The sequence below is a fragment of the Xenopus laevis genome, chromosome 6S (genome assembly GCF_017654675.1).
Source record: "Xenopus laevis strain J_2021 chromosome 6S, Xenopus_laevis_v10.1, whole genome shotgun sequence".
Classification (NCBI taxonomy): Eukaryota; Metazoa; Chordata; class Amphibia; order Anura; family Pipidae; genus Xenopus; species Xenopus laevis.
In genome coordinates this window covers 115,583,732-115,610,807 of record NC_054382.1, presented here as the reverse complement: position 1 = coordinate 115,610,807, position 27,076 = coordinate 115,583,732, and the positions used below count along the sequence as shown (strand labels likewise).

The 27,076-nt window shown below is 39.7% G+C and overlaps 1 protein-coding gene across 3 annotated transcripts; it reads left to right on the top strand.

Annotated features, from left to right (window-relative positions):
* The first annotated feature begins 38 nt into the window (after nucleotides 1-38).
* Nucleotides 39-21,169, top strand: mtdh.S (metadherin S homeolog). 3 transcript variants are annotated; one of them, NM_001092994.1, is given in 13 exon segments: nucleotides 272-667; nucleotides 7,529-7,633; nucleotides 9,879-9,963; nucleotides 10,314-10,466; nucleotides 12,059-12,271; nucleotides 12,906-12,995; nucleotides 13,170-13,268; nucleotides 14,316-14,437; nucleotides 15,351-15,467; nucleotides 15,801-15,917; nucleotides 16,192-16,351; nucleotides 19,876-20,782; nucleotides 21,108-21,169. In NM_001092994.1, coding segments are annotated over 12 exon segments (1,686 nt in total). In that variant the 5' UTR covers nucleotides 272-313; the 3' UTR covers nucleotides 19,947-20,782; nucleotides 21,108-21,169.
* The last annotated feature ends 5,907 nt before the right edge of the window (nucleotides 21,170-27,076 follow it).

Genomic DNA, 27,076 nt, shown 5'->3' with positions numbered 1-27,076 from the left:
GCGTCCCCCTGTGGCGGGCGGTACTACGCAAATCACTTCAGAATGGGATGCGGATCCCTGGTGCTTCCACGTCTGCAATTCCAGAGTGTCACGTGACGCGCGCGTGTAGCGTGCCGGCCCCTTCTCTCCTATGCCAAGATGGCGGCTGGGAGACCGGAGTGATGACGTTGCTTCGCTAGGCCTGGGCGGAGCCGGGACGCTACGTTTCGCTTTCTTCCAGCCTTTTGGTGCGTGTCAGTGCCACTAAGAGGCTCCTGCTGTGGGCTGGACAGGAAGTAGAGGGCAGCAGTCTGTAGTTGGCAGTGGTAGAGCCATGGCGGCTGGTTGGCAGGAGGCTGCGGCCCAGCAGGCCGAGGAGGTGTCTGCCCGTGTTAGGCAGCTGGTCAGCACCGGGCTCGGCCTTCTCCGTACAGAGCTGGGTGTGGACCTTGGCCTGCAGCCACAGCGCTACCCGTCCTGGGTGTTTCTGGCGGTGCCACTGTCCCTGGGCCTGTTAGTCCTGTTTGTGTGTGCTGGGGCGCTCGGGCGCAACTCCGCCGGGAAGAAGCGACTCAGGGAGAAAAGAGAAGAGCCGCTGCAGCTGGACAATCCAGTCCCCCTACCCAAGAGCCTCAAAGCCGACGATCCGAAGAAAAAGAACAAGAAGAAACCAACCGAGAAACCAAAGGTACAATTGCCAGATCATTCTTCCCTGGACTGCAACTCCTGCAAGGGTATTGGCACTGGGGCTCCTAGTGTACGACCCCTCCCTAGTGAATGGGCCCCCCTAGTGTACCGCCCCCCTAGTGTACTGGCCCCCCTAGTGCACCCCCCCAGTGTTTCCCCTCCCCCCAGTGTACGCCCCCCCCTAGTGTACGACTCCCCCCTAGTGAACGAACACCCCAGTGTACGCGACCCCCCCTCGAGTGTACGACTCCCCCTCGAGTGTACGACCCCCCCTAGTGTACGACACCCCTAGATACAACTGGAAACCTTCAGCCCTCCAGCTGCCAAAGGACATATAACCCTGGCAGGAAAGAAAATATCATCTCAAGCAACTTTCCTTCTAACCTTCCAGTCATTCCTAAAGTCCTGTGCAAACGTTATCCCCATTGAAAGCAATGTCTACTCTCTGCACTGCTGCTTCTGACTTCTGTGTGTAGCCACAGGCAGCAGATTAAACAGCCTGTGACAGTCAGAGACAGCAGTACAGAAAGGGACAACACAAATAGGGCTGCCACATTTTCCGGAAAAAAAAACGCCTTCCTATGTATTTTTTTCCCCTATTAATAACATTGGGATCAGCCATCATTTTTATCAGCCAGGCCAGTAAAATACCGGCCAGGTGGCAACCCTTAACACAAAAGATAGCTTTTTAAATTTCCAAATTACTTTAAAACCATAAACTGTATGCAGTGTCGTCAAAATGTTATTTTGGGGTTTGCATCCAGTTTAAACTGCAACTATGTGCGTGTTATGGACAGCTGAATGCCGGCTCTGATTTATGTCACTTGCCCAGGGGCCTCGTGTTCCCTAATACTGAGTGCAAGCAGCGTGCTCTAGTTTATGTCTAATGGACCTACCTGTACTTAAAGGGCTTGTAAACCTTTAACTGACACACTTTGCATATTTATATATATATATATATATATATATATATATATATATATATATATATATATATATACATTTTTTTTTAGATATGTAGCTTTTTATTTATCAGTTCTGCAGTTTTAGGGATCTGGTTGCTAGCGGTCTAAATTAGCCTAGCAACCCTGCTTTGATTTTAACAAGAGACTGGAATATGAACAGGAGAGGCCTGAATACAAACACGAGTAATAACAAGTAGGAATAACAATAAGTTTGTAACCTTAGAGCATTTGTTCTTTAGCATTTGTTCTTCTGAAAGCTGGAAAGAGCCAGAAGATGGCAAATAATTCAAAAACAAAGAAAAAAAACGAAGGCCAATTGAAAAGTTGCTAAGAAGTTGCCATTTTACTAACATACTAAATGTTGAAGGTGAAACAGCCCTTTACAGTGTATAGAAGCAAAATGCAATGCCATTGCAAGTATAAAATATTACTAAGTCTGGTGATCTGCTTGTGGACTTGTGTACATGTAGGGGATCTGTTATCCAGAAAGCCCTGATTTACGGAAAGGCCGTCTCCCATAGACTCCATTTTATCCATATAATCCAATTAAAAAAAAATGATTTCCTTTTTCTCTGTAATAATAAAACAGTAGCTTGTACTTGATCCCAACTAAGATATAATTAATCCTCATTGGAAGCCTATTGGGGTTATTTAATGTTTCATGGTTTTCTAGTAAACTTAAGGTATCAAGATCCAAATTACGGAAAGATCCGTTATAACTCCAGGCCCCGAGCATTCTGGATAACAGATGTCATACCTGTACTGAATAAAGAGCCTTGTTTCTGATGGAGTAAAGTGCACAATATCATATCAGACCTGCATTGACCGCATACGTTATCATTCGCAATAAGCAATCAGTTTAGAGTAATTGTGCCAGCGATTTATTAATGATGTTGGCAGTTCCCCAGTTCACTGCTGTGATTATTTTATTTTTATATAGAGGAACAATTGAAACTGGTGATCACAAAATATTGAGGTCTGCATGCTGTGCCTTTAAAAAAAAAAATACTGCTTAAAGGGGAAGGAAACCTAGTCGGCGCAAAAACCCTCCTCCCCTCCCGTGTGTTTCCCTCCTCCCCCCTGGCCTACCCGTCCCGCTGGGCAAATGCCCCTAACTTGTTACTTACCCTTCTGCGCAGGTCCAGTTCAGGGAGTTCACAGACGACATCTTCTTCCCGTAATCTTCTTCCTGCTTTGAACGGCGCATGCGCAGTAGGAGCATTTCGCCGGTACGATCTACTGCGCATGCGCCAAAAGTACTTAGTGACTGTTGGCGCATACGCAGTAGATGCGTACCGGCGAAATGCTCCTACTGCGCATGCGCCAAAGCGCTGTTCAAAGCAGGAAGAAGATCGCGTGGAAGAAGATGTCATCTGTGAACTCCCACGGGAGGGGGGGAGGGTTTTTGCGCCGACTATGTTTCCTTCCCCTTTAATATGATGCAAAAAATGTTGTCTGGGGCAGTAACCATCCTCCGCTTCATTCCTCGACTGGAAAAACCCTTATGTTGGTGCCACATGGCAAGTAGTTTCACTCTCTATAGCAACTCCCGAGTGATTGAACTGGGGGGATGCAGCAGAGACAAGCCCATGATATTTCATTGCTAACAGCAGGGGTCCCCAACTTTTTTTTTTTTTTAACCTGTGAGCCACATTCAAATATAAAAAGAGTTGGGGAGCAACACAAACATGAAATAAGTCCATTGAGGTGCCAAATAAGTGCTCTGATTGGCTATTTGGTAGCCCCTATGTGGACTGGCAGTCTACAGAAGGCTCTATTTGGCACTATACTTAGTTGTTATTCAATTACAACTTGCTTTCAAGCTTGCAATTCAAAATAAGCACCAGCTTTGAGGCCACTGAGAGCAACATGTTACTCATGAGCTACTGGTTGGGGATCACTGGCTACCAGTATGGGTTGCCTGCACTGCAATATTAGCCTCATCAAGACTGCTTTTTTTTTTTCTCCGTTGCTTATCCAAAATACAGGTTTAAAGTGTAATGTTCCGGTCTCTATTTCATTCTGGCAGCTCAGTGATCCAGGAGCAGATTCTGAACTGTTACAATTTGATACATTTAACTGATACAATGCTCAACAGCATCTGTGGAATATTGGCAACTATTGTATGAATTCTAACAGCTGCCTTTAAAGTGGTGTTTCACCTATAGAGGGAAAGTAAAGTCTAAAATAGAATAAGGCTAGAAATGCTGTATTTTGTATACTAAATATAAACATGAACTTACTGCACCACAAGCCTAATCAAACAAATAATTTATGCTTTCAAAGTTGGCTACAGGGGGTCACCATCTTGTAACTTTGTTAAACATCTTTGCAAGACTAAGACTGTGCACATGCTCAGTGTGGTCTGGACTGCTTAGGGATCGTCATAAACAAAGCTGCTTGAGTTCTGCATGGCTGGGAAGTAAGGCGGGGGCTCCCCCTGCTGTTCATAAGTATGATTGTTTCCCTGCTCAGCAGTTAGGGACCATCTGACAATTCCTATCCACAGCAGTAAATGAAGGGAGAATTTCACTGCATACAGTCAGGTTTCTTATAAAAACGATACGCATATTTTAATTAAAGTATATTGGAGATAGGTTTCTTTTTCATTAAAGAAAGTAAAAAATAGATTTTATTTTTTTTGCCTTTACATGCCCTTTAAGTTTAACTTTAAGTATGTTATAGAATGGTCAGTTCTAAAACTTTTCAACTGGTCCTCGTTATTTATTTTTTATATCTTATTAATTATTTGCCTTTTTTCTTCTGACTCTTTCCAGCTTTCAAACGGGAGTCACTGATCCCATCTAAAAACAAATGCTTTCTAAAGCAACGAATGTATTATTATTGCTACTTTTTATTACTCATCTGTCTATTCAGCCTCTCCTATTCGTTTTCCGGTCCCTTATTAAAATCAATGTATGGTTGCTAGGGTAGTTTAGACCCTAACAACCAGACTGCTGAAACTGCACTGCACTGAACAGTTAATGAATAAAAAGCTAACTCCAAAACCAAAAATAATAAAAAATGGAAACCAATTGCAAATTGTTAACTCAGAGGTGAACAATCCCTTTAATGAAACTCAGGGATTCTGGTCTGCAGGGCAGAAATAAGAATTGTATCAACCAGAGCTGCTTTACATTCACATAAGAAAAATGAAACTTTCCATTTCGGTCTTAGAAAGCTATAGGAAAAAGTAATTCTGGTGAAATACATGAAAACCACTGAACTAAAAAAAAAAAAAAAAAAAAAAAAAAAGTTTTGTATTCAGTAAAGGCCCCAGTTTCTTCATACTTATCAAGAGCTCATTGTGTAGCACATGACTATATTCTGCATGGGTGTTGGAGGCCTGTCGCATGTCCAATGTGGTGTTCACACTAGGGGGTAGATTTATTAAGGTTCGAATGGTAAATTTGAATTTTACATTTATTTATTTTTTGTGCCAAAACTCACACATTCGAATTTAAAAGCACCAACTAAAATGTGAGATTTATCGCACCTCGGCCATGGAAACAGTTCTAATTAGAATATTCGCACCCAAATCCTTCCGAGTTCATTTACAAGTCAATGTCAGTGGTCCATTGACCTATTTGAATATGTTACTTGCATTCCTGACATTCAAGTGTTTTGTTTTTTTTAGGGGGAAAATTCAATTAAAATTTTCGGGTCGGGACTATTCAATAAAATATTAGACGTTCGAGTTTTTTCATAAATAACCTCCCAAATTCATATAAATTCGAAATTCGACTGTGGATAAATAACGTTCCAAAAGGCAAATATAAGCACACATTTGTCTATATAGTGTAGATAAGTCACCAAAGTGAAGCAGTGGCCCAGGTGCTCCTGCCGCAGGCCCTCGGCTAAGGAGGGGCGGTGAATCCATGTAGAAACAATAAAAGCTATCGGGCACTCTAAGAGTTGTATGCAGATCAGACGAAAAATATCTGTTAAAAAGTAGAAAAAAATGTTTATTTCGACAATCATTTTAAGCTTTACGAGTTACGTGTCCATCTGACACTTAGCTGGCCATACATGGGCCGATAAAAGCTGCTGACAGGCTGAGTCAGCAGCTTATTGGCCCGTTTGTAGGGCCCTCTGACGGGCTTCCCCTATCAATATTCGGTACATTCATTAATTATTTTGTTTTTAATCCAAGATATTATAGGATGCACATAATGTTAATATGAATGAATTTTGTTACTACAGCGCCTCCTGCTGGTCAGTTTCTGACCATTCTGACCACCAAGTAGTCCAGGAAGTTGTCAGGAGAAAGAAAGATGCTGCTCTGATTTAGGGTAGACTTGAAATGTTTCTTGACTACTTGGTGGTCAGACTTGTGGGAAACTGACCAGCAGGTGGCGCTGTTGTAACAAAATTCATTCATATTAACAGTACAGGTATCCCTTAATATCTTGGATTAAAATGATAATAAATAGTGAATGTACATTGCAAAAGTGCTTAGAACAGCACCCACTTCAATTTTACATTCACTTATTTTAAAGGTTTACTTATCCTTCAACCCTTTGATCAGTATACCACATGTCTAGCCCATACACTGACGGTCTTTCTGCTGTATATTGCATCTCATCAGATTAACATTGTGTAACTACTTAATCCCTGCACTCCTTGCTAATATGGCTTAAGGGCAATGTCACACAAGTGGCCTCATGCTTTCAGTTTAGCCGTGGTCAGTATCAGACTACAATCATTGTGCCACTTCATGGAACATCTATGGACTGTGCCCACTTATCTGTGATCAGTCCATAAACTGTTTGCCCACATCTAGTGAGACTCTATTGCACTGGCTCGTTAGTTATTAATTTATTATTATCATCGTTAGTTTTTATCTGCAGCTACAGAAACTGGAGAAAGATGGTGCTGAATAGCTGGAAAATGTTCTCACGTCCCCACGCTATGCTTGGCTCTAACAGGGAGTCCTTGTTGCAAACATAATAGTTCTGAAGTGCGCCGGGGGCTCCGCCAATGTGCTGCAACTATAATAGACCTTGAGCTCATGGGCTTTGCCCATCCAGTAACGAGTTGTTCGCTTTGTAACAATAGACGTTCATGCATATTATCAGCTGCTCAATGACAATGCCAAAAAACTCACCAGTGTTCTCTTATCGTAAGAGGAGCGTCTGTACTGTTACTGCTCCTTCGCCTAGATAATGATATTAAAGGGGAGCTGATTTTATTTTTATAACTAACACAGTTTAAAACATGTTTCTTTTTTTAAAGAGATACGGTGTTTTCAAAACACATCAGTTAATAGTGCTGCTGCAGCAGAATTCTGCACTGAAATCTGTTTCTGAAAAAAAAAGCAAACAGGTTTTTTTATATTTCATTTTGAAATCTGACATGGGACTAGACATATTGTCAGTTTCCCAGCTGCCCCAGTCATGTGACTTGTGCTCTGATAAGCTTCAGTCATTCTTTACTGCTGTACTGCAAGTTGGAGTGATATCACCCCTCTCCCTTTCCCCTCAGCAGCCTAACAACAGAACAATGGAAAGGTAACCAGATAGCAGCTCCCTAACACAAGATAACCGTTCCCTGGTAGATCTAAGAACAACACTCCATAGTAAAAATCCTGGTCCTACTGAGACATTCAGTTACATTGAGTAGAAGAAACAGCCTGCCAGAAAGCAGTTCCATCCTAAAGTGCTGGCTCTTTCTGAAAGCACATGACTAGACAAAATGACTTGAGATGGAGCCTACACACTAATATTACAACTAAAAAAATACACTTGCTGGTTCAGGAATTCAATTTTATATTGTATAGTGTGTATTGTGTGTGCTGATTGGATACGCAGTCTTTCCCTTGTACCATGTAAAATAGGCTGATTTTTTTTAATAGGAAACATATTGACCTGATCACAATTTCTATTTATTTCTTTAAGCAGCCTAATGGAAGACCCGTGGAGCTGGTGGAGGAGGACATAACATCCATAATTAAAAAGGAGAGCCTAAAACAGTCCTTAGAAGCTGACAAGAAGAACGAAAAGGTGTGTTGCTTAAAGGGATACTGTCATGGGAAAAAAATTTTTTGTGAATGAATCAGTTAATAGTGCTGCTCCAGCAGAATTCTGCACTGAAATCCATTTCTCAAAAGAGCAAACAGATTTTTTTATATTCAATTTTGAAATCTGACATGGAGCTAGACATTTTGTCAATTTCCCAGCTGCCCCCAGTCATGTGACTTGTGCTCTGATAAACTTCAATCACTCTTCACTGCTGTACTGCAAGTTGGAGTGATATCACCCCTCCCTTTTCCCCTCCAGCAGCCAAACAAAAGAACAATGGGAAGGTAACTAGATAACAGCTCCGTAACACAAGATAACAGCTGCCTGGTAGATCAAAGAACAACACTCAATAGTAAAATCCCATGTCCCACTGAGACTCCTTCAGTTACATTGAGAAGGAAAAACAGCAGCCTGCCAGAAAGCATTTCTCTCCTAAAGTGCAGACACAAGTCACATGACCAGGGGCAGCTGGGAAATTGACAAAATGTCTAGCCCCATGTCAGATTTCAAAATTGAATATTAAAAAATCTGTTTGCTCTTTTGAGAAATGGATTTCAGTGCAGAATTCTGCTGGAGCAGCACTATTTACTGATGTGTTTTGAAAAAAACATGTTTTCCAATGACAGTATCCCTTTAACTTGTATGAAGTTATAGATGCATAAAGCCCTTGCCAGACACAATTAGATATGACAGTTTAAAGGTAAATAAAGCAATACCATCATCATGTAATTACCCCTTTATAAAATGCATTTATATACTTGCTTTAATTCTTCTGTTGCATATTTATTTTTTGTCATAGTGGTCCAGATTTAATTTATGTAAATACAAAGTGTCTGTACAATTTCCATTTTACCGTTCCAATGACTCCAATTTGTAGACTTCAGTAAAAGGGTTTTTCCAACACTTTTTCTAGTTCAGTTGATTTCAGATAGTTTTCTAATATTGATGTTTAATGGGGGACTATTGCAAAAATGAAAATTTAATATAAGCTTCAGCATACTGAAATAAGAAACATTCTATATACAATCAAATAAATATTCTTTACTGTTTCTGAAATAATCAATTTTATCTTCACTATTCCTCTCTCAGCATGTTTCTCTTTATTCTTCATGCAGCAGATAATCATTGACAGTTAGAGCCAATATATCTCATAGGGTGGCCCTTTTTGCCTAGAAAATGTATTAGAGCACACTTTATTAAAATCACCAGACATAATGTCTCTCTACATGCAGAATTTAAGCAAAAGGCAGTTATTTTGTTTCTACTGGAATCAGTTGAGTGAGCTCTGATACATCTGCTAGGAACGGAAGCCCCCCTATAAGATATATTGGATCTAACTGTCAATGAATATCTGACACCCAACTGTTGCTTGAAGACAGAATGAAGAGAAACAGATGCTGAGAGAGGAATAGTGAACATAAAATTGATTATTTCAGAAACAATGCAGAATTTTTAATTGATTGTATTTAGAAAGTTTCTTTCAGTATGAGGAAGCTTATATTAAATTTTCATTTTCACGATAGTCCCCCTTTTAAAGTTTAATTTTTCACCTTATGTCTTTCTGAAGCAGCTTGGTGGGGTCACCGACTCTGCAACTGTTGTAAATTAATACTGTGTGTAATGGCTACACATTTCTGCTTCATGCTCAGCTCATTGAACTACATGTAGTGACATACAGGGGCAGACAAAGAACTATTGGGACAGCAGGCAACATGGAGCTGCCATGTCTCTATATAAAAATACCAGGACCTGCAAGGTATTTAATAGGAGGGGCATTAGCCAGCGCTTTCAGGAAATCAGCTGGGGGGGGGGGGGTGCCTTACAAATCAGCACCAATATTTAGTTATTTTAGCTGCTTTAAGATTTATTGTCACAAGGTTGAGTGACATTCTGGTGATTAAGCCATTTGAAGGCTCAGTGGCTGTGTAAAGTAGAGATGCACCGAATCCAGGATTCTGTTCGCGATTCAGCCAGGATTCTGCCTTTTTCGGATTCAGAGGTAAATGTAGTGACTTTTTGTCACAAATCAAGGAAGTAAAAAAAAAAATGTTTTCCCCCTTCCCACCCCCAATTTGCATATGCAAATTAGGATTCAGTTCGGTATTCGCCCAAATCTTTCATGAAGATTCGGGAGTTCGGCCGAATCCAAAATAATGGATTCGGTGCATCCCTAGTGTAAAGTGTGTTCTATAGCAGTGACTGACTTGGCTCTTGTTACCTTTCACAGGCAAAAAAGAATAAAAAAAAGCTTAAGTCTGATGCAAAGCAAACACAACAGTCGTCAAATCAAGATAAAAAAGAAGTTGAAGAAGGTAATAAGCCACCAGATCATTTTCTCACATGAAATCTGATTTCTCACATGAAATATCTGGTAGTGAAACGGTGGATTTAGCCTACTGTTTAACAGAAGCTTGTAAGGCATTATGGAGGATTGGAGTCCTGGCTGCTGCTTTGTTTAGTCAGGACCAGCAGTGCAGAAATGGATGAAAAAATACTATCTTTGGTTGTAATTGCATTTTCATATAACTTTAAAATTACTAAGCATTTTAAATGTTTATTGCAAAGTCACTTAGAAATACATTTTCTTTTTAATGCTAAAAAAAATATTGTGGTGGCGTTCTCCTTTAATTAAATTATCGCTAAATTCTGCTTCTTCCTATAGGGAATTGGGAAACTAAAGTAAGCCACCGAGAAAAGCGGCAACAACGTAAGCGCGATAAGGGAACGGACTCTGACATTGTTGAAACTATAAATTCTGTTGTGAATGAGCAGTTTACATCTGGATCTCATTCTGCAGGCACCAGGAAATCCAAAGGTAAATACAGGAGAAGATTATAAATCGGCTCCAACAACTTTTTTCGTTCCGGTGTAGTTGAGTCAGAATAGAGCATTCAATTTTTTTTTTGTCAGTAGAGAGCGAGTTTCTACTCACTTGTGCTTTCTAATAATTAACATGTTCCTTCCTGATAACAAGCACATGCTAATTGAAGCATCTGTTCATCTGTTCAACAACTGTTGTGAGACAGTGTGTCTCTAGTGACTTGATTGGCTCCTCTTATGAGCCCTTTTAGTGCTTCTCAGAACGCATAGTACAAATTACAGCAAAACAGAGTTGAATGGGTTCACATTTTAATCTTTCCCCATGGCATTTATTGTGGCTGGAGAGTCTGAGTGGGGTATTAAACTTGGAATATCCAGGACATTACATACCATGGAAGTTTAGCACTGTAGAAACTTTTCCTTTAAAGGAGAACAAACCCCTATAAATGAATGTGGCTTAAAATTGCATATTTTATATACTGAACTTATTGCACCAGCCTAAAGTTTCAGCTTGTCAATAGCAGCAATGATCCAGGACTTCAAACTTGTCACAGGGGGTCACCATCTTGGAAAGTGTCTGTGACACTCACATGCTCAGTGGGCTCTGAGCAGCTGTTGAGAAACTAAGCTTAGGGCTCGTCACTAATTATAAAGCATGCAATATAATGCTACAGGGCTGATTATTAAATGCTAATTGCATTGGTTTCTGTGCTGCCATGTAGTAATTATCTGTATTAATTACTAAGCGGCCTTAGATTGTGACATTTCTATTCTATGTGTACTGTATATTGTGAGTGGGTCCCTAAGCTCAGTAAAGCTGGCCACAGACGCAAAGATCCGATCGTACGAATCAATGTACGATTGGACTTTCCCATCTCCCGACCTGTCACTAATCATTCAGATCAAAGTCTTACCATTCTGTCCAAATAAAGTAGTAAAAGAACAGATCAGCAGCCGATGTTCTGCCCTTGACAGGAATCGTACGATAGACAAAGCTAGTGACAGTCTCCCACTGAAAATCGTACGATCGGCAATACACGCAGAGATATTACCCGCAGCCGACAGAAATTTTCTAACCTGTCCGATCGACCAAACGACTGACCTTCGCCGGACGAAAAATGTTGGGACTCTCCACACACGTTTCGAAAATTGTACGAATCGAGGATTCGTACGATGAGATCTTACGTCTATGGCCAGCTTAAGTGACAGCAGCACAGAGCATGTGCAATGAATCAGCAAAAAAGAAGATGGGGAGCTACTGGGGCATCTTTGTAGACACAGATCTTTACTGCTAAAAGGCTGTGGTTGCCTTGGGCTGGTACAGAATCCCAAAACATAATGTACAATATTTCTAGCTACTTCTTTAGTTAAGCTTTAGTTCTCCTTTAATCATATTGTGCATGCTGTACATAAGTGGCTATACAGCCTTGTGCTAGTCGCATACAGTACAGTCCGTAGAGATAAATTAACTGTTCTGAGGTCATTTAGTAAGTGATTCGCTAGCCGTGAACATTTGCTATTCATGCAAGAGAACACGCGGACATGTATATGCAAGTGAAAAAAAAACCCCAACCACCTTTCTTCTAGGTACAAGTGACAATAATGTGGTTAATGGAAGTGGGTGGAGGGAGAAGCCAGCAAAGACGCTCTCCTCCCAGCTCGGAGAGGAAAAGTGGGCACTTTCAGCTTCTGCTGGGAAGAAGAAAGCAGAGCCTTGCACTTGGAATCCGAATGCGAACGACACTAATGGGAAAGACTGGGGTGTATCTTGGAGCGAGCGTCCGATCTTTCCTAGCATATGTAAGTCATAAGAATCTACAGTTACAGATATTCAATGGGGCTCATTTATTAGGGATGCGCCGAATCCAGAATTAAGCCTTTTTCAGCAGGATTCGGCCAAATCCTTCTGTCCAGCAGAACAGAATCCTAATTTGCATATGCAAATTAGGGGTGGGAGGGGAATCACATGACTTTTTGTCACAAAACAAGGAAGTCAATTTTTTCCCCTTCCCTAATTTGCAGATGCAAATTAGGATTTGGTTAGGTATTTGGCAAATCTTTCTTGAAGGATTCAGGGTTCGGCCGAATCCAAAATAGTGGATTCGGCGCGTCCCTATCATTAATAAACACTGGGCAAATCTGCACCTGAGCATAGCAACCAATCAAATGATTGCTTTCATTGTTCAACCTGCAGCTGCCTCCAAATACACTGGTTGCCATGGGTTACTGCCCAGGTGCAAATTTGCCCCAGTGTTTATAAATGAGCCCCAGTATGTTTTTGCAGTTTCATGGTTATTGCATATCCTGCTGTCTTTCAATAAAATTTAATAAAGTTAAAGGACATCTTTTGCCTTTCTCAAAAATATGGTATGGCGTTAATTTTACAGATTTTTTTAATAAAAGGTTTTATGCAAAATCATTTTGTGTTTTCTAGCTGCATGGTCAAATGTGGATGGAAGGATGACCAAAACCGAACAGAGAAAAACTTCATTTACTGCCATGGGACTAAATAATTCGGTTCCTGGTAAGTATAGTTGGCATTTAAGTAGTATGTAGATTTTCTGGAAAATTTCTGATGTTAGTTAAAAAAAAAAAAAAAACAGTTCAGTATTCACCAAGCAGTTAGGCAAGTGTGTATGTGCATCAATAAAATATATCGTCACATTGTATTTATTTTTCTTGTCTCTGTATTCCTTAGCTTCTGTAAGCGAACCCATTTCTCAGCCGGCTATCTCTGAAAGCCAGTGGGATTCTACTTCTAATGAACCGTGTATTGATGACGAATGGTCTGGCCTTAGTATGTACAGTTCCTTCTTTTACTTACTACTTAAACCTAGATATTTGCATGAAAATTATTAAAGAGCCCCTATACTTTTTTTTGGTCATATTTAAAGGTAGGAGATCCTAAAGTCTCTGCTATAAAAAAAAGTGCCATTAATATGCCTATGTGGCTACCCGCATTATTATTGACATTCCACAATACATGACCTGTTAATTCACACCCCTTTCGGAGAGAAAACCATATTATGGGTGGTCACAAGGTGTTTGTGCAAAGTCTGCCATTGAGACATTAGCATCTTGGGCAAGGTTAAAATTGCAAGAACAGAAATTATACTTCTGTAGTATCTAGGGTTAATAAAAGAAACGGAAAAATGTACACAGCACTGTATATATGTAGCACTATATAAATAGATATGCATTGATTTATAAATACCTATACTTAATATTGACAAAGCCTTAGGATTGCCTCTTATCAGAATTGATGTTACAATACATTTTATGTTAAAGGTCATGTAAATTCTAAAATAGAATAAGGCTAGAAATGCTGTATTTTGTATACTAAATATAAACATGAACTTACTGCACCACAAGCCTAATCAAACAAATAATTTATGCTTTCAAGGTTGGCTGTAGTGGGTCACCATCTTGTAACTTTGTTATACATCTTTACAAGACTAAGACTGTGCACATGCTCAGTGTGGTCTGGGCTGCTTAGGGATCGTCATAAACAAAGCTGCTTGAGTTCTGCATGGCTGGGAAGTAAGGTGGGAGCTCCCCCTGCTGTACATAAGTATGATTGTTTCCCTGCTCAGCAGTTAGGGACCATCTGACAATTCCTATCCACAGCAGTAAATGAAGGGAGAATTTCACTGCATACAGTCAGGTTTCTTATAAAAACAGTACACATTTTTTAATTAAAGTATATCAGAGATAGGTTTCTTTCTCATTAAAGAAAGTAAAAATGGGATTTTAGTTTTTTGCCTTTACATGCCCTTTAAAAAACAGACTGTACAGCCTTCTCTTGAAATCACTGGTGGTATAAACTATCAATTCATATCTGCAGATGGCCTGAATTCATCTGACCCAACTTCTGACTGGAATGCGCCAGCAGAGGAATGGGGGAACTGGGGTGAAAAAGAGCCTGTGAACGTTCCACAAGCTGAAGAGCCTGAACAACTTACAAAGGTTTGTTGCAAACTTGGCTCACAGAACCAAAAATTGTATTAGAGATAGGTAGTTGTATAGACAACTAAACTGCTGTAGACAAAATTCTATTGACTTATTAAAGGGGACCTGTTGCCCATAAAAAAATATTCAAAATCCTATTTTATAACATTAGTCAAGCAAAATGTATTTTAATTATACTGTATAAATTATTTGAATCTTGTTTCCTTCAGTTTGGGAATTCATAATTATAACAATCAGACAGGAGCCATTTTGTGGACACTGTTATTAAGACAAGCCTTGTATCATCTCAGAATCTTGTTTGTGCACCAGAATGGGGGACCTGATGTCCATCCCCATGCCCTGGTTACACAATTACATGGTGAAGAGAACTGGGGAATGTGTGGAGAGCAGTGACATCTAGGAAGTGCTGAATGGAAAGTGAAAGTAATTGTCTGCCCCGCCTACAGGGCATAGAGGCGTGGCAGACAATATTTGATTGAAAGCTGAGATTTTTAAATGAGCAATGAATGCTTTAATAAAAAAATAGAAATTGGATTTCATGTTTAATTTGAAAAGGACTTTTATTGTACAGATTTTTGTGTCTGGGTGACAGGTCCACTTTAATGGAGGTTGTTTCTTAGGTGTTCTTTCTGCACACTGAATACAGTAAAAGTACAGAATAACTGGCATATGGAGAAAGGCATATCACTGGTACATTTCTCAGTGAAAACTAATAAGAAAGTTGTGTGACAGTACATGTGTTTAAGGGTCTTCCTTATATAGGTGGGATAAGTGCTATATGTTCTCTGAGAGTGTTAAATGTGGCTTTCAGATTTTTAATGTGTTTAATCTTAAAACACAGGGGGGATAGGGAAGCTGATTAAAGGGAATCTGATGTAAAGTAATTACCAATGACATTCCATCAATTTAGGTATTAGAAGAAGAAAAGGAAAATGAGGAATCTTCTGCTCAAGGTGCGGCAAGCAGCAAAACCAAGAAGAAGAAGAAGAAAAAGAAGAAGCAAGGAGAGGAATCTGGTTCTGCACAGGTAGGGAAATCCATATTGCAAATGGCCAGGCTAGTTAATTCCCTAAAGATTTTGTAGGTGTTCAGAGTATTTCCCATTTGCACTAAGAAGTAATTTTATGTATCTTTGCCTGTCCACGTTCAGGGAAATGAGATCTACAGCAGAGCAGTAGATTGCAGAATAACGGAGTTCAAAAACTCATTTGCAGTTTATTTGTTTGCCCAACTCCCGACAGGTGTAGATTCAGAAAGGTTTTTCAATGCAAAACACGGGTTTATTACATCACTTTAGAGTGTTCTGCTTTACAGAATTTATATTCAACAGATGTCACAAATCTTCATATTCTCATTTTAGGATACAGAGAATGCTGAGAGTGAAGCTGTGGGTGAATTCCATGAGGAAAAAACACCGGCTCCCCCGCAACCAGCGAAAATTAGTCCTGCTGTTGTTGTAAAGGCTAGTGAACCTAAGGTAACATGCCTTAATTTAGTCTGGATTTCCGCTTCTACATAGTGGACTGCCTTATTTTGATGTTCCTTCACTGCAGAGCCCTGACATTTATTCTTCTTCTACAGCAGTTTTACTAACCGGTCCGGTTTCCTGTCGGGCACTTATACATTAAAAATTCTATTTTGCTTGTTTGATCTTCTCTTCATTCTTGATATCGGTGCTGCATATCTTATTACCAATATGTGGTCTAACAGCCCATTACTCTGTTTTTTTTTTTTTTTGTTTTTTTTTTTAGAAACAACCTGAAGAGGAGACTCGTCACCATAATGTATTTACTGAGCCTTCAGTATCCGTCAAACACAGCATTTCTGAAAAGAGTCCTTCCCAAGTGCAACAGCAAAAGGAGAAAAGCTCTTCCAATAGCAAGCAGAATAGTGTGCCTCCACCCTCACAAGGTAAACCCAAAACTGTGTGAAGAGCTTCACTGTCATGTCTTACAACACTGCAGCAGCTGAGTGACACCTTTCTATATTTTTTGATCATTTTCAAGGCTTTACTAGAATAGGTTATAGGGCTGGTCCACCATTGTTAACTTTCAGTGTGCTGTGGAATGGCTAATTCTAAACTTAATAATTGCTCCTCAATTTTATTTATTTTTTTATAGTTTTTGAATTATTTGCTTTATTCTGACTCTTTCCAGCGTTCAAAGGGGGGTCGCTGAACCTGGAAGCAAAAAAAAAAAAAGCTTGTTCTGTGAAGCTACAATTTTATTGTTACATTAATTTATCTTTCTATTCAGGCCTTTCTAATTTATATTCTAGTCTCTCATTCACACCACTGCTTGGTTACTGTAGTAATTTGTACCCTAAACCAGATGGCTAATAAACAAAAAACTAAATCCTAAAACCCACACATAATAAAAAAAATGAATACCAACTGCACATTTTCTCTGAATATCACTCCATATATCATACTAAAAGTTAATGTAAAGGTGAACAACCCCTTGAGATCACACCCTCTACATCTAATTATACAAGTTACTCACATAGTTACTTACTTTTCATTCATCCAATAGCCTGGTTGCCAAGCTTTTAGATCCTGGAATACAGTTCTTTTCCCAGTGAGATTCCTTTTTTTTTAACTTGCTCGATATCTAACTGGTATACTAGTGGCAACCATTTGCCCAAAGGATACCTATTTGTTGAGTAGTCTACAGATTGCTGGTCGGTCTAACCAGTCACTTTACCTAAATCAGGTCACTGGTCTTAGTCCCGATTTAGATGGAGGCCTTTATCCTGGTCAATTAAGAAACCTGCATTCAGTAAGTGAGGCACCTCACTCCAAATAACGTGCTTTAGTTTCATGAAACAGTCCACTATGAAGCACAATTAAACTGTTATACATATTTATACAGGTATGGGACCTGTTATCCAGAATGCTCGGGACCTGGGGTTTTCCGGATAACAGATCTTTCCATTATTTGGCTCTTCCTATCTATAATCTACTAGAAAATCATGGAAACATTAAATAAACCCAACAGGCTGATTTTGCTTCCAATAAGGATTAATTATATCTTAGTTGGGATCAAGTACAAGCTACTGTTTTATTATTACAGAGAAACGGGAATCATTTTTAAAAATTTGGATTATTTAAATAAAGTGGTGTCTATGGTAGACGGCCTTTCCATAATTCTTTTGATGGGGTTTTTTTCTTAAAGGAACAGTAATGCCAAAAAAATTTAGTCTTTTAAAGTGGACCTGTCACCCAGACACACAAATCTGTATAATAAAAGTCCTTTTCAAATTAAACATGAAATCCAATTTCTATTTTTTATTAAAGCATTCATAGCTGTTGTAAACCCCTTTAAAAATCTCAGCTGTCAATCAAATATTGTCAGCCCCTCCTCTATGCTTAGGCATAGAGGCGGGGCAGGCAGTTACTTTCACAGGATTTTGGGTGACAGGTCCCATTTAAAGTACCGTATATACTCGAGTATAAGCTGACCCGAGTATAAGCCGAGGTACCTAATTTTACCTACGAAAACTGGGAAAACTTATTGACTCTAGTATAAGCCTAGACACAACTACAGCCCTGTCTCCCAGCAGCGCACATTCTGCCAAAGCGACCCCCCCCAGCGATCAACTGGACTTCTTTGCAAAGTTAATGGTGACAGAGAATTGCCAAACGGATTACTGTGTGCATTGTCCCACTGTCCCACTACCATGTGCAGAGGGTGCTGTTTGATATTGCCATCACTGTTAATCTTTAATATAACCAACAGAGGGCGCACTGTTATTCTTTCATACAACCAACAGATGGCGCTGTGTGATATTGCAATCACTGTTATTCTTTCATATAACCAACAGAGGGCGAACTGTTATTCTTTCATATAACCAACAGATGGCGCTGTTTGAAATTGCAGTCACTGTTATTCTTTCATATAACCAACAGATGGCGCTGTGTGATATTGCAATCACTGTTATTCTTTCATATAACCAACAGAGGGCGAACTGTTATTCTTTCATATAACCAACAGAGGGTGCTGTGTGATATTGCAGTCACTGTTATTCTTTAATATAACCAACAGAGGGCGCACTGTTATTCTTTCATACAACCAACAGTTGGCGCTGTGTGATATTGCAGTCACTGTTAATTTTTCATATAACCAACAGAGGGCGCACTGTTATTCTTTCATACAACCAACAGATGGCGCTGTGTGATATTGCAGTCACTGTTAATTTTTCATATAACCAACAGAGGGCGCACTGTTATTCTTTCATATAACCAACAGAGGGCATTGTGGGATATTGCAGTCTCTCCCCAAGTGTACTGTTGGTATAGGAATGATTAAAGGTGACTGAAATCTCAGCTACTGGGGTCGGGTATCGCTGACCCGAGTATAAGCCGAGGTAGAGTTTTTCAGCACATTTTGGATGCTGAAAAACTCTGCTTATACTCGGGTATATACGGTAATAGAAATAGAATGTACTGTTGCTCTGCACTAGCAAAACTGATGTATTTGGTTCAGAAACTCTACAGCAGTTTATATAAACAATGGGTTTCAACGGTTAAACTGTGTATCCTGTGCTTGAATGGCTGCCCCCCATGGCTACACAGCAGCTTGTTTTAAACTATAGTAGTGTTTCTGAAGCAAGCACACCAGTTTTACTGGTGCAGAGCAACACTACATTATATGTTTGTTACTTTAAAAAACTTTTTATTTTTTGTTGTTACTGGTCCTTTAACCCCTTCCTGTGTGGGATGTGCCGAGCAGTTGCTATTAAAGGGATCCTGTCTTCGGAAAACATGTTTTTTTCAAAACACATCAGTTAATAGTGCTACTCCAGCAGAATTCTGCACTGAAATCCATTTCTCAAATGAGCAAACAGATTTTTTTAAATTCAATTTTGAAATCTGACATGGGGCTAGATATTTTGTCAATTTCCCAGCTGCCCCTGGTCATGTGACTTGTGCCTGCACTTTAGGAGAGAAATGCTTTCTGGCAGGCTGCTGTTTTTCCTTCTTAATGTAACTGAATGTGTCTCAGTGAGACATGGGTTTTTACTATTGAGTGTTGTTCTTAGACCTACCAGGCAGCTGTTATCTTGTGTTAGGGAGCTGTTATCTGGTTACCTTCCCGTTGTTCTGCTGTTTGGCTGCTGGGGGGGAAAGGGAGGGGGGTGATATCACTCCAACTTGCAGTAAAGAGTGATTGAAGTTTATCAGAGCACAAGTCACATGACTTGGGGCAGCTGGGAAATTGACAATATGTCTAGCCGCATGTCAGATTTCAAAATTGAATATAAAAAAATCTGTTTGCTCTTTTGAAAAATGGATTTCAGTGCAGAATTCTGCTGGAGCAGCACTATTAACTGATTCATTTTGAAAAAAAAATTTTCCCATGACAGTATCGTTTTAAGTCATTTTCACAGAAATAACCTGCATGTCATTGTTTACTCGAGTGATCTTTCTGTTGTAGCTAAATCTGAAGAGAGCTGGGAATCTCCAAAACAAGTGAAAAAGAAGAAGAAAGCCAGAAGGGAAACGTGATCGCCCCCTGGTGAACGGAGCACATGTTCAGACACTATCTCGGAGATTATGCTGTTTATGCAATAATTTGTGAACATGTACAGAATTTTTATATGTTTGGTCTCTATTTTTAAAACCAACTGCTGTCAAATGTGATCTATGACAGGAGGAGAAACAAATTAACTCTGACCTCAGAGGTCAACATGCAACAGTACTGGAAATTCATTGGAAGATGCGTTTTTTTTTTTTGCTTTTGTTTTTTGCCAACTTGGAACACTCGCAATTTGATAGGAGAAAAGTCTGTTTAATTCCTGATTTTACAAAGCAGTGACCTGTTTACATTCATATCGTGCCCTATATGTTGTCTCTCAAGTGGTGGAAGATTGATTTTACCGTTTCAGTACTTTGACACGGACGAGAGAATTGCGCTCAAGAGGAATCTTATTCAATGGAGTATGTTTAGATCGCTTTATACTGTATAGCATTTGTTTTTTTTGTCTCCGTATAAATCTAACTTAATTTTTTAGGCAAGTATGGAATGTTTAATAATTTGCTTCCTGTTCTAATGTACTTTTATCTGGCAACTCCCAGCATTCCACAGGCAGCTGGAACGACAGGAGTTGCAGTTCTAGATCTGTTGAATCCTGCTTTACTGCTTACATTTTATCTTTGGTATGACTGAGCAAATCGTGTTTTGTAATGAAAATGATGATGGCCTTTGTAAGCAATCATTCTCACTTTTTCTATGAAATCCCATTGGATACACACACACACTCGCCCTTTTCATTGTTAAAGGAACAATAACTCCAACAAATGAATGTGTTTTTAAAAGAATGGCAGTATAGTGTACAGTTGCCCTGCACTGGTAAAATTGGTGTGTTTGCTTCAGAAACACTACTATAGTTTATATAAACGAGCTGCTGTGTAGCCATGGGGGCAGCCATTTAAGTACGGGATACACCGTAGATAACAGATAAGTACTACTATAGTTTATATAAACAAGCTGCTGTGTAGCCATGGGGGCAGCCATTTAAAGCTGAAAAAGGAGAAAATGCACAGGATACACAGCAGATAACAGATAAGTCCTGAAGAATCCCATTGTATACTACAGAGCTTATCTGTTATCTGCTGTGTATCCTGTGGCTTTTATCCTTTTTCAGCTTTAAATGGCTGCCCCCATGGCTACACAGCAGCTTGTTAATATAAACTATAGTAGTGTTTCTGAAGCAAACACTTCAGTTTTACCAGTGCAGCACAACAGGACATTATATTTTTCTAGGGATGCAATGAATCCAGGATTTGGTTCGGGATTCGGCCGAATCCTTGTGCCTGGCCGAAACGAATCCTAATTTGCATGCATATATAAAGTAGGGGTGTTTAAGGGAAATCAAAGTCACAAAAGAAGAATTTTTTCTACTTTTTCTTTCCGGACCCTAATTTGCATATGCAGGTCGAATCTTTCACCAAGGATTCAGCCGAATCCGAAATAGTGGATTTGATGCATCCCTAATATTTTCATTACTTTAAAACACTTTCATTACTTGGTGTTACTTCCTTTAAATTTGACCTGTATTTAAAGGGGTACAGCGGCTTTGGACAGCTTTAATCGACTCCTGTCAAGACCCCCAATAACCGGGAATGTTTTTTACTGCCTTAATCTGTAGTAGGTACAACATAACTGTAGATTCCAGAAATGCTACTTGTGTTTCATGATGGCCGCTGGCTATTGTTTGGGGAAAATCTTATCCGCCCAGATTGCAGATTTCGCTTTACGGCACTGTCATTCTGTTTAACGGACCCCCACGGATACATTCATATGTCAAAATCGCGCATAATAAGTCCTACTTTGTAAATAACCTCACCAAAATGTGCTCTTTGACAAGGACTATCACTATAAAACGTGTATGAAACAAAGCCATGAATGATGTCATTTGTCCCGCTTTATCCAATCACACGGGAGGACACTCGCTGACCAACAGATCCGTGTCTCGGCCATTAACCTCTTCTCTGCCGGAGTAGACAGCAATACACTCCATTGCTGTTGTTTTTTTTCTACCAAGGTGTTAAAAGGGGGCAATGCAGTGGCTTCATAGTGAGTATGTTGAGCGCTGTTTATGGAACATTCTTTTTTTTTTTTTTTTTCTGATAAAATGACTAATTTTTACACAAGTGTATTAAAACAATCTCGTTTCAGGAACATGAAAAGTACATTTACATGTTCGGAAGTTTTGTTTAATTCTGTGAAATTTCTAAGTTGATTTGTTTAAATAAATCTTGCAAATTCCATAGTGTCTGTGTCTCTACCACTTCTTGTCTTAAAAGAGAAGGAAAGGCTAAAACTAAGCTTAATCAGAAAGGTCTATATAAATACACCAGTGAACCCTCAAAGTAATGCTGCTCTGAGTCCTCTTTCAAAAGAAACACCACATTTCTTTCCTTCTATTGTGTACTCATGGGCTTCTGTATCAGACTTCCTGTTTTCAACTTCTAGGGCTTGAGCATGCTCAGTTTGCCCCTCTTTCCCCCTCCCTCTTGTAATCTGATCCCAGAGCTATGAGTGAGCCAGGAGAGACTCGGGCAGGAAGTGATGTTACACCAAACTAATATGGCAGCTGCTATCCTAAACAAACAGAGAGCCTCTACAGCTGTTTACTCGGGTAAAGCATTCTACAGAATAAATCTAGTGTTCTAGATTTAAGTTTAACGTTGAATGTTCGTGTCTCTGGTGTTTGAGTCTGGCAGTTCAGTAATTCAGGTGCAGATTCTGAATAGTGGTGGGCCTGAAACGAATTCCCGCATTTCGCAGCCGGCAAATAAATTTGCGAAGTCTCCCGCGAAAATTCACCTGTGAAAATTTGCCGGCGTCAATTTCCGATTTTCACTATTTTTCCGTGAAAACGTTCGAATTGCTTGATTTTTTCGTGAAAAGGTTCGAATTGCTCGCTTTTTTGTAAACTTTCAGATTTCACGAATTTATCGCCGTTTCATGAACTTGGCGGGAAATTCGCGAATTTTTGGGAGAAGCGAAACGGGAGAGATTCACCCATCACTAATTCTGAACTGTTACAATTTTGCAACATTTAGTTGATACATTTCTCAGCCGCATCTCTGGAATATTAATAACTATTGTATCAATTCCAACAGCTGCCTGTAATGAAACCCAGAGATTGAGCAGGGACAAAGATGAGAAATGTATCCATTAAATGTACAGTTTAAAGGGTCGGCGACCCCCCCTCCCAGAGCTGCTTTAGAAGGTGAAAAATTACTCTTTACACTTCAATATCAGAAAAAGGGTGACAAAAAGAAAGTAATTGTAAAAAGTCTTTATTTCTGGGGAACAATCTGAAAACAACTGAACTGAAAAAAGTGTTTGGAAGGTGAACAACCCCTTCAAGGGGACAGTCATGCCAACAGATTGTTTATACAGATACTGCTGGTTTCATATTCTGTTAAACAGGTAGTGCTGTAAAGTGTCCTATTCACCTTGCCTAGGCTTAGCCGTGGCCTGACCATTAAAGGGATACTGTCATGGGAAAAAAACATTTTTTCAAAATAAATCAGTTAATAGTGCTGCTCCAGCAGAATTCTGCACTGAAATCCATTTCTCAAAAGAGCAAACAGGTTTTTTTTTATATTCAATTTTGAAATCTGACATGGGGCTAGACATATTGTCAATTTCCCAGCTGCCCCTGGTCATGTGACTTGTGCTCTGATAAACTTCAATCACGCTTTACTGCTGTACTGCAAGTTGGAGTGATATCACCCCCCTCCCTTTTCCCCCCCAGCAGCCAAACAAAAGAACAATGGGAAGGTAACCAGATAACAGCTCCCTAACACAAGATAACAGCTGCCTGGTAGATCTAAGAACAACACTCAATAGTAAAAACGCAGGTCCCACTGAGACACATTCAGTTACATTGAGAAGGAAAAAAGTGCAGGCACAAGTCACATGACTGGGGGCAGCTGGGAAATTGACAAAATGTCTAGCCCCATGTCAGATTTCAAAATTGAATATAAAAAAAAACCTGTTTGCTCTTTTGAGAAATGGATTTCAGTGCAGAATTCTGCTGGAGCAGCACTATTAACTGATTCATTTTGAAAAAATGTTTTTTTCCCATGACAGTATCCCTTTAATGGTCAGGCCACGGCTAAGCCTAGGCAAGGTGAATAGGACACTTTACAGCACTACCTGTTAAACAGAATATGAAACCAGCAGTATCTAGCTCTTTTGAGAAATGGATATTAGTGCAGAATTCTGCTGGAGTAGCACTATTAACTGATGTGTTTTGAAAAAAACATGTTTTCCAATGACAGGATCCCTTTAATGTGCATAATCTGGATCTTGTCAGCTGCTAATGAATAGGGGATGAGCATTGAAGAATTGATTAATAAAGTAACGAGCTGGTGTAGAGAGGGAGGGCAAGCTACAACTTCTGCCACTAATGCAAAATTACGTTTCTATTAATTTGCTCTAAGGGCTCCTACACATGGGCATTTTTTCCCTGCGTTACGTCTTAACCCGTTCAGCCGCAGGGGAGCACAGGAGTAAACTCATCCAATTCTTCCGTATGGACATTACTAATGACAATACGGGGCAGATTTATCAAGGGTTGAATTGAAAATTCAATTTTTTTTATGGTCAAAAGTGTCAAATTCGACTAGGAAATTATTCAAATTCCATTCGATTTTTTAAAAAAAATTTGAATTCTATTTTTGAGATTTATCATACGCTGGCCCTTTAAGAACTCAAACTGCCACCTTAAACCTGCCGAATTGTTGTTTAAGTCAATGGGAGAGGTCCAGGGATCAGTTTTGAGTTGTTTGCAGCCTTTTTGACTCGAATCGAGTTTTTTAAAAATCAAATTTGAGTTTTCGGGTCGATTACATTCATCCGAGTTTAAAAAATTATATTTTTATAATAATACATTTTGATTGTTTGAAATTCGAATTTATGGGAGTTTAGGGGAGTTCTTAAAAAACTCACATAAATTCGAGATTTGAACTTTGATAAATGTGTCTCCCCGTGTAAGTGTGGAACGCAGCATGTTGTTCCGTGCTTACGCTCTGCGTCATGAGTACGTGCCCCTAAGGGCTCTTACTCGTGGGCATTTTTTCTTGTGCTCAGATGCAATCAATTCTTGACTCCCGATGATGCATGTAAGAGATAAATGCAGGTGAAATGCAGCATGCGAAGATCTGAGCCTCCGCACCCCTGCAGCTGAAGGCATTAAAACTAAACGCAGGGTAACGCAGGAAAAATGCCCATGAGTAAGAGCCCTACGGGCTCTTACACACGGGCGTTTTATGCTGCGCTCCCCTGCGTTGTGCTTTCTTTCGTTTAGCCGCAGGAGTAGACACTCAATTATTGTGATGGGGGCTGTACTCACAGACATGTATGCACCAAACGAAGGTGAAATGCAACATGCTGCGTTTGGCGCTTACATGCAACTGTGTGAGTACAGCTCCCTTCACAATAATTGAATGAGTCTACTCCTGCGCTCCCCTGCGGCTGAACAGAAGAAAACGGAATGCAGGGGAGCACAGCAAAAAAACACCTGTATGCAAGAGCCCTTAGGGCTCTCACACTCAACTGTTTTTCACTGTGTTCCATTTTTAGGGCTCCCCTGCGTTCCGTTTTTCTGCGTTCAGCGGCAGGGGAGCGCAGGAATAGATGCATTAGGTTTTTTTCAATGGGGCTGTACTCACACAGGCGCATGTAGACGCCAAACGCAGGAAAAAATGCAGCATGTTGCGTCTCGACCTGCGTGGCTGAACGTAGAAAAACGGCACTCGTCAATAAGAGCCCTAATGCATTCAGCCTCAGGGGAGCGCAGCAATAAATGCATTTTGTTAATTCAAAGGGGCCCATACTTACACAGAAGCAAGTAAGCCCTGAATGAAATTTGTGGAAGAGCCCTAAAGCCCAAGACTTACTGATGGATTTGTGGAATCTTTATTCACATACAGTTGTGTTCACCACAGAATAATCAAGCTCAAACCCCTTCTACCTGTTATCCAGAATGCTGGGGACCTGGGGTATTCCGTGTAACAGATCTTTCCATAATTTGGATCTTCATATCTAAAGACTACAAAAAAATCATTTAAACATTAAATAAACCCAATAGGCTGGTTTTGCTTCCAATAAGGACTAATTATATCTTAGTTGGGATCAAGTACAAGCTACTGTTTTATTATTACAGAGAAAAAGCAAATCATTTTTAAAAACTGAAGTTATTTGGATAAAATGGAGTCTATGGGAGACGGCCTTTCTGTAATTCTGAGCTATCTAGATAATAGGTTTCTGGATAACTGATCCTATAACTGTGAAAACTCTTGTTTTCATACGCGCAAATGCATTGGGAACACTGCACATTCTATTCCAAATCAAAAAGAAAAATTTATCAAATTTGTGTTATTCCTTTAGAGAAAGTGAAGATAAGGGAATATTAGGCTGTTCCAAAAAATAGCAGTGTCTGCATTCTTCTTTACAAACTCAAACATTCAACTGTATAAACTGAAAAATGTTTCAAGATTTTGCTTTCCTTTGAACAACTGAACTGATATTTAGTTGTATAATCAGTGTCTCTGAGAACTGCTGCACATCTGTGTTACATGGAGTCCTCCAACTTCCAACAACCTGTTACATTCCACAATTCTTCTGCATTTCTTACTCACAAACACCATTTTTCACGTCACACCATACATTTTCTATTGGATTAATGTCCAGGGATTGGTTTGCTCCTTCCTTCCTTAAATAAGGGCCAGAATTGACACCTGTTTTTTCACAGAATGAATGAGATCACTAATTGAACTCCACACTGCTGATATTTGGAACAAGCCTCAATGAATGATTCAATGATACAGAATCAGCTGCATGTCATGACTGTTGGGTCTGTTGGGTTTCTATTACTCTACTGCATCGACTAGTAAATGATTTGCCATGTAGAAATATAATTTCTACTAAAACACTGATTGATCAGGTTAGTGATGTCCGACTGCTATTATTCGGAAGTCAACTGTATATGGTATATTAAAGGGATACTGTCATGGGAAAAAAAAATGTTTTCAAAATGAATCAGTTAATAGTGCTGCTCCAGCAGAATTCTGCACTTAAATCCATTTCTTGAAAGAGCAAACAGATTTTTTTATAT